At 37.9% G+C, this 8,345-nt stretch overlaps 1 protein-coding gene across 1 annotated transcript; it reads right to left on the bottom strand.

Moving 5' to 3' along the window:
• Positions 1-31: 31 nt before the first annotated feature.
• Positions 32-7,415, bottom strand: Gmer (GDP-L-fucose synthase-like protein). Its single transcript, XM_090102140.1, has 8 exons — positions 7,234-7,415; positions 5,505-5,659; positions 5,071-5,185; positions 4,170-4,298; positions 3,847-3,920; positions 3,280-3,419; positions 677-805; positions 32-289 (listed from the first exon to the last, which is right to left on the bottom strand). Exons 2-8 carry the CDS (start codon positions 5,657-5,659, stop codon positions 54-56), a joined length of 978 nt encoding a protein of 325 aa, XP_089958266.1. The 5' UTR covers positions 7,234-7,415; the 3' UTR covers positions 32-53.
• Positions 7,416-8,345: the final 930 nt, after the last annotated feature.

Raw genomic sequence — 8,345 nt, 5'->3', positions numbered from 1 at the left:
TCAGTATCAGCTATCAAATAAAACCACAACAAACATAAATAAATTATATATTTTCACAATCTAGCATGTTCCCTATTATTTTTAAACCACGTCACAGTATCTTGTATGGCTTGCTCAAAGGGGGTAAACGTGAATTCCTTGTAAAGAGACCTTAGTTTCTTGTTAGAAGCTGTTTTCTTATACTGCCCATCTGCTTTGCTAGTATCGTATACAATTTGGCCGGTAAACCCGTGTGCTTTCTTTATAGCTTCCGCTGCTTTGCTTATTGTTACCTCGTCTTCTTCGTCCACTGGAAATGTAAATAAGATTTGTAAGCTGATTTTTATAGAAACAAAGATATGTGAAATGCATCTACTACTTCTACAAGGTGTGCTTTTTATGTGCTAAATATACAGAATATAAAATTATTATTATTCAGCAGCAGATTAATGCTTTCCGTAGTATTTAGATCTTGGTTAGGGCCAAATATTTTAAGTTTTAACTACTTGTAACGCCATTTCTTAATACGTATTTCATAAATTAATGAAATACCAAACTAAACATTTTTATTTGCCTGTGCTCCACTGTACACTAGTGTTGCCAACAGTGACTGACATCGCTTTGGACAGCACTTTTACTGGCGAGTAGATCATTTTCACTTCATCAATTACTCGAAAAAAAAAAAATTAGTTCTCACCAGACAATATAAGCGGCTCCACACTATCATAGTGACGTAGTGTCCACACAAAAAGCTTAGCGATATCGAGCGAGTAAATGAACTGACGCAGCGGGGACCCCGTGCCCCATACTGAGAATGTTTTGTCGCCTGGAATAGAAAAACAATATAAAATACTTAAAATGAAATTGGAATTATGTTTAAAATTTGGGTTACCCCATTACGTGATGCAAATGATTAATTTGTAATTTTCAGTAATTATTGACTAATTCTTTCAAAATTTTCTTAATTTTTATTAAATTATGTTAGATTTCAAACTTAATAAATAAAAATTAGTATGTTAAATATGTGGTTACAAATTCAGAATAACGTATGCAAACAAACTTGAGTAGAAAAGGCTTTATAGATGGAACACGGTATTACTGACTTGTTTAGCATGTCTCCTGGACAGTATAATATCTCACCGTTCGTCACAGCATCGTCCATCCTGCGTATCAGCGCCGGTATCATATGGCTGGTGGCGAGCGAGAAGTTGTCGTGTGGCCCGAACACGTTGCACGGTATTACTGACTTGTTCAGCATGTCCCCTGGACAGTATAATATCTCACCGTTCGTCACAGCATCGTCCATCCTGCGTATCAGCGCCGGTATCACGTGGCTGGTGGCGAGCGAGAAGTTGTCGTGTGGCCCGAACACGTTGCACGGTATTACTGACTTGTTCAGCATGTCCCCTGGACAGTATAATATCTCACCGTTCGTCACAGCATCGTCCATCCTGCGTATCAGCGCCGGTATCACGTGGCTGGTGGCGAGCGAGAAGTTGTCGTGTGGCCCGAACACGTTGCACGGTATTACTGACTTGTTCAGCATGTCCCCTGGACAGTATAATATCTCACCGTTCGTCACAGCATCGTCCATCCTGCGTGTCAGCGCCGGTATCACGTGGCTGGTGGCGAGCGAGAAGTTGTCGTGTGGCCCGAACACGTTGCACGGTATTACTGACTTGTTCAGCATGTCCCCTGGACAGTATAATATCTCACCGTTCGTCACAGCATCGTCCATCCTGCGTATCAGCGCCGGTATCACGTGGCTGGTGGCGAGCGAGAAGTTGTCGTGTGGCCCGAACACGTTGCACGGTATTACTGACTTGTTCAGCATGTCCCCTGGACAGTATAATATCTCACCGTTCGTCACAGCATCGTCCATCCTGCGTATCAGCGCCGGTATCACGTGGCTGCTGGCGAGGGAGAAGTTGTCGTGTGGCCCGAACACGTTGCACGGTATTACTGACTTGTTCAGCATGTCCCCTGGACAGTATAATATCTCACCGTTCGTCACAGCATCGTCCATCCTGCGTATCAGCGCCGGTATCATATGGCTGGTGGCGAGCGAGAAGTTGTCGTGTGGCCCGAACACGTTGCACGGTATTACTGACTTGTTCAGCATGTCCCCTGGACAGTATAATATCTCACCGTTCGTCACAGCATCGTCCATCCTGCGTATCAGCGCCGGTATCACGTGGCTGGTGGCGAGCGAGAAGTTGTCGTGTGGCCCGAACACGTTGCACGGTATTACTGACTTGTTCAGCATGTCCCCTGGACAGTATAATATCTCACCGTTCGTCACAGCATCGTCCATCCTGCGTATCAGCGCCGGTATCACGTGGCTGGTGGCGAGCGAGAAGTTGTCGTGTGGCCCGAACACGTTGCACGGTATTACTGACTTGTTCAGCATGTCCCCTGGACAGTATAATATCTCACCGTTCGTCACAGCATCGTCCATCCTGCGTATCAGCGCCGGTATCACGTGGCTGGTGGCGAGCGAGAAGTTATCGTGTGGCCCGAACACGTTGCACGGTATTACTGACTTGTTCAGCATGTCCCCTGGACAGTATAATATCTCACCGTTCGTCACAGCATCGTCCATCCTGCGTATCAGCGCCGGTATCACGTGGCTGGTGGCGAGCGAGAAGTTGTCGTGTGGCCCGAACACGTTGCACGGTATTACTGACTTGTTCAGCATGTCCCCTGGACAGTATAATATCTCACCGTTCGTCACAGCATCGTCCATCCTGCGTATCAGCGCCGGTATCACGTGGCTGGTGGCGAGCGAGAAGTTGTCGTGTGGCCCGAACACGTTGCACGGTATTACTGACTTGTTCAGCATGACCCCTGGACAGTATAATATCTCACCGTTCGTCACAGCATCGTCCATCCTGCGTATCAGCGCCGGTATCACGTGGCTGGTGGCGAGCGAGAAGTTGTCGTGTGGCCCGAACACGTTGCACGGTATTACTGACTTGTTCAGCATGTCCCCTGGACAGTATAATATCTCACCGTTCGTCACAGCATCGTCCATCCTGCGTATCAGCGCCGGTATCACGTGGCTGGTGGCGAGCGAGAAGTTGTCGTGTGGCCCGAACACGTTGCACGGTATTACTGACTTGTTCAGCATGTCCCCTGGACAGTATAATATCTCACCGTTCATCACAGCATCGTCCATCCTGCGTATCAGCGCCGGTATCACGTGGCTGGTGGCGAGCGAGAAGTTGTCGTGTGGCCCGAACACGTTGCACGGTATTACTGACTTGTTCAGCATGTCCCCTGGACAGTATAATATCTCACCGTTCGTCACAGCATCGTCCATCCTGCGTATCAGCGCCGGTATCACGTGGCTGGTGGCGAGCGAGAAGTTGTCGTGTGGCCCGAACACGTTGCACGGTATCACTGATGTGAAGCGGCATCCGTGCTGTTCAGCGTAGCCCCTGGACAAGTTTTACTTGAGTTTACGTGACAAAATGGTGGTAAAGTGGCTTAGTTAAAATAAGGTTGTGGTAGTGATTTTAGAGCCAAAATCCATAAACTTTGAGGAGTTAAGTAGCTATAGCCTCGAAATGATGATTTATTTAGCACCAAAATTGAATCACGTAACTACATACAAAAAAACATGTTACTGAGCTGCTGGCATGACTGCTGCGGAGAAAAGTAAAATAATTCACCTCTTAATTTTGAAAAGACTAAATGAAAATGAAAGGTGATGTCCAAAAGTGAAAATGAAAACCATAATTTTAATAAATATATTACATTGATGGTCCATGAAAAGTTTAATCAAAATTAATATTAAGACAAATCCAAGTCAAAGTAAAACTAAAATTAAATTAAAAATCTAAATATAATACAATAAAACCTCACCTATTTAATACATCAATCATCCTCTTAGCATAACTGTAACCATAGTTGGAGCTGTGAGGTGGCCCATTATGAACCTGTTGTAAAAAAACTTACAATATTATTTAATAAAACAAGAATCAAAACAAAATCTCAACGTCAACTTAATGAGAACAATGCATAGAATTAATAAAGTACAATGTACATATATACAATTTTTACAAACCTACAATAAAATAAATCAAAATCTCAAAATCACCTTAAAAGGCAGTCTGATTCATTGTACAAGTATGCAAAACTTATTAGAAAACACAATTAAATTAATAATATATTATTGCAACACTTACCATAGTCTCATCAATAGGATATGTAATTTTATCGGGGAATATACACGTGGAGAGACAGGACACAACCTTCTGCACTTTGTGTTTATAGCTGGCGTACAGGACATTATCATTTATGGCCATATTGTCACGCTGGAATTAGAAAACGAAGATTTCAACATAGTTTTTAATAAAAATATGAGTCATACAATTGACTTGTAATTTTATTGTTGTGTTAATAGTATAAAATATTTTTAATAAATTTCGTTATAGACTGATAAGGCATAAAATATTCTTATAATTTACTAGGTCTCTTATCTATAATAATATTATAAAACTGAAGAGTTTGTTTGAACGCGCTAATCTCAGGAACTACTGGTCCGATTTGAAAAATTGTTTCGGTGTTAGATAGCCCATTTATCGAGGAAGATTATAGGCCTATATCATCATGCTAAAACCACCTGTTGGTCTTAGCTCGTGAAATCGCGGGGCACAGTCAGTACATAATATGATAATTCTTCAATTATATATTAATTGTTTATGTTTTTACACAACAATTCAATGAGAAACTAATTTAATAAATTTTTGAACCCATATTGCCCTTGACTTAAGCTATATGACGTAAATTCGCCACTGCGGTCTGCAGCAGCTAAGCTATGGACTGATACTGTAATCCAATATCTATCAGAGGTAATGTTAAAATAATAATACTTGGAACATTACACAACATTTGATATCTGCGCTTCGTTTTTTTTTTCTGTCCTATTATAAAATTTTTAGATCGATTGATGCAAAGGGAATCTAATCCTAATAGCTGCCACACATGTTACCTAAAAGGTCTACCTGTACAGGAATGCCAATGCGGGAATTAGTTTGGGAAGAGGCATATATGCATAAGCAAAAATTAATTATAAAAAAAACTTACAAAGAAATCCAAATTATGTGCCATGTTGTGAAACAAGCCGCCCACCATAGCAGCTAAGTGGATCACATGAGTGGGCTTGTGTTTCTCAAATAATGCCTCCGTTTCCTCTTTATTTCTGCAAACATTATTCTAAAAACCACTTATGTCTCAGCTAATTATAAATACATTGTTCGGTATGACCAGGACCAAGATTGATTTAAAATAAAACAGAAAAGTATGTGAACTAATCTAGTAGAATCAAGAGAAAATTGTATTTTCTTAAGGTTTCTTTGAAATTAGCTACTAAAATTTAAATAATATTATTTTTATTGTTTTGTATGTAAAATATGTGGGTACATATTTTGATTTTTTGATCATATCATTTGTCTTGGCTTGTTTTCATTAAAAAAAAATAAAGCTTATTTAAACTAATCCTGTAACTAAACAAATTATACCTTAAGTCACCATCCTTGGAGCCACAAAATATCCACTTCTCATTGACAACTTCCGCAGAGCCTGACTTCCTTTCCTCGTCAATCACTGTCTTGATTGCCTGACCAACCAATCCTGACCCTCCTGTTACCAGCACTACCTTGGATTCAGAACCCATCTGAAAATTACAAATAAGTTTTTTTTTATTGTGAAAAGTAAGAACTTCCTTCACTTACAGCACATAATTGCTAAATAAGAAAATAATAAGGGATGCCGTACACAGATCTCTTCAAGCACTTAAGGCCAACGGCTTGAATCTGCGACCACATGGTAAACTATGGACATTTATTCACTGCCGTACACGGACTGCTCAAGCCGTCGCAACCGCTTCAAGCCGTCAACTGCGCGGTTTGTAGCGACATTTCGAGCAGTCAACAACCGACCACTCGAGCAGTCTGTGTACGTCGCTCAGCCGTTAACCGCTCGAGCTGACCGTGTATGGACGCTTTAAGGGTGGAGTAAAGATGTAGCTTTGCAATTTTAAAATAATTTTTACAGTTGAATCATTTTTGAGTTAAATTTTAACACACTAGCGGTCCGCCCCGGCTTCGCCCGTGGTAAATATTTCGCAATAAAAGTTAGCCTATGTTCTTTCTCAGGGTCTAAAGATTATCTGTGCCAAATTTCATCAAAATCGGTCCAGTAGTTTATGCGTGAAAACCATACATACATACATACAATCCTTTCCTCTTTATAATATTATATTATTATATTTTAACACATTACAAATTCAACCTTTATAGTATTAGTTGTTATGTTGATCAATGAACAATATTTCTATAATAATAATAGTTTAATAAAACTAAAAAAACACGCTTTTTATAGAAAACCGAACTAAAAAATAGAAAATTTTATCAAATTAGTGTATTGTCATCGGTCCTCAATAAATCTACAAAGTTTGAACGAAATCTGGCCGTTTAAAGTGGGTCAAAATCGCGCCCATAGAAGTCGGTTACAAACAAACAAACATACAGGTGAAGCTAATATAAAGCGTGTAAAAACATGGCACAGAAGACTAAATATTTATGAAATGTGATCTGCTTTCAGTAACCTACTTTACTTAGACATTACTTCCCTTGGTTGTAATGTTTCATTCACTAAGTCAAGGAGATGATATTTTACTCCTATACATGTAATTCAATTATAAGTAGTAATGTTTATTCATAAGAGATGGGTTTAGAAAAATAAACTATCCAATACTTAAACTTAACATTAACATACAAATTGTATTGGTAGTGTACACTTTTATGTATTTCTATTACATGAGCAGCAATTGTGTATTATCTAAAATGTCTTTATCAGATAATTAGAAATATTATCATACATATTATTGTACATTAATTATTGAATATAAATAAAATGTAAATATCCTTGAAACATTATCTTTCGACATTCTATAAAAATAAAGAATGTTTAATACATCGTAAAGGCAATGCAAAAGTTATCTACTTATGAATACGTATACAATCCGTAATCGTATGATAATAATTTGGAAAAGTTAATGCTAGTACTTAGCAATTAAGATTTTTAGTACATTTATACACTTGTCTGGTGCCCAGATCTTACCTTATCGTTGCTATTAATTTAATTTAATAGCTTTATGTACAAAAAATAAGTTTTTATTAATGCCACGATTAAAGTAGCAAAATACATACCTACACTTGATATATGGAAAACTTTAGTGACACTTACTTGTACAATTTTTTATAATTAAAATTACGATAAGTAGATTAATTTTAATTATTTAATCTTGAGTGGAATTTTGATATTTTTCTATTTCTTTTAAACCGGATTTGTTTACGGCAGAAGAAGCTGATTACAAAAATACATTACGTTTTGAGTTTTGACTTTTGACAGTGGTCACTGGTCAGTGACAGAAGACAGAAGTTTCACGTATGACATGACAGCCTCTGAGCATGACAGCATTTAAGAAAAAAGTTGCCATGACCAAAATTGAAGCATAAAGTAGCACTTGCGTTTGTTCGTGGTCGCACAGATCTAAATAAAAACATAAAAATATTTAAACTTCGAATTAAAAGCTAATTTTCTTGTAATTTTACAAAAAAACTACAATAGAAATAAGCTAATCAGTCTCTTCAGTCTAGACTTAGTCTAGAATAGGAAAAATAAGATTTTTATTGGTGGTCAATCATGAAATTCTGTTGAGAATTCATCCCTTTAACTTCTATAACAAAATGCCAACACTTTTTAGCAAGCGCATAGCTCGAGAATGGCAGAACCGATCGTTCGGATCGTTCATACAATTATTAATACATATCTAGATCCAGAAACGCTTAAACTGAAACAAGGTTATCGTCGTTGTTTTTTTCGATCGAGATGTATGTGTTTTTTTTTTAATAATAAAATTTAATATTAATAAAATACTACCTATATAAAAAACACACTATCTAGTAATATTCCCCGTTTTCCAATTACAGCACTAGAGCGCATTATGCGGCATAATGCTCAATGTTGAATGTTCCAACTGCAGCAACGCTTCGCACAATCGAGCACTAGAAAAAGTAATGCGCGTGAATTGATGCGTGCAATCGATATATCGTTAGTAATTATTAATTGTTGGAAAAAAATTTAAAGCTTTCGTTTCATTGTAGTTTTTTCGAAATAATCAAAGTTAATTCAAATTGTGTTAAAAAAATAAATATAAGTATGGATGAAGGTACAAACGTTGAAAAAAATGTTAATGAAATAATCAAAATCCAAATTACTTAAAATAACCGTAAATATTTTTCAACCAATTATTATGTATACCACTTTATTTACACATTAATGAGGTTATTGCTAAC

Source organism: Colias eurytheme, chromosome 5, assembly GCF_061535395.1.
Source record: "Colias eurytheme isolate Ceu_HAF_F1 chromosome 5, ilColEury1 Martin Lab GWU primary, whole genome shotgun sequence".
Classification (NCBI taxonomy): Eukaryota; Metazoa; Arthropoda; class Insecta; order Lepidoptera; family Pieridae; genus Colias; species Colias eurytheme.
Note: the sequence above shows the minus strand (reverse complement) of the source record. Positions and strands in the feature narration are given on the sequence as shown.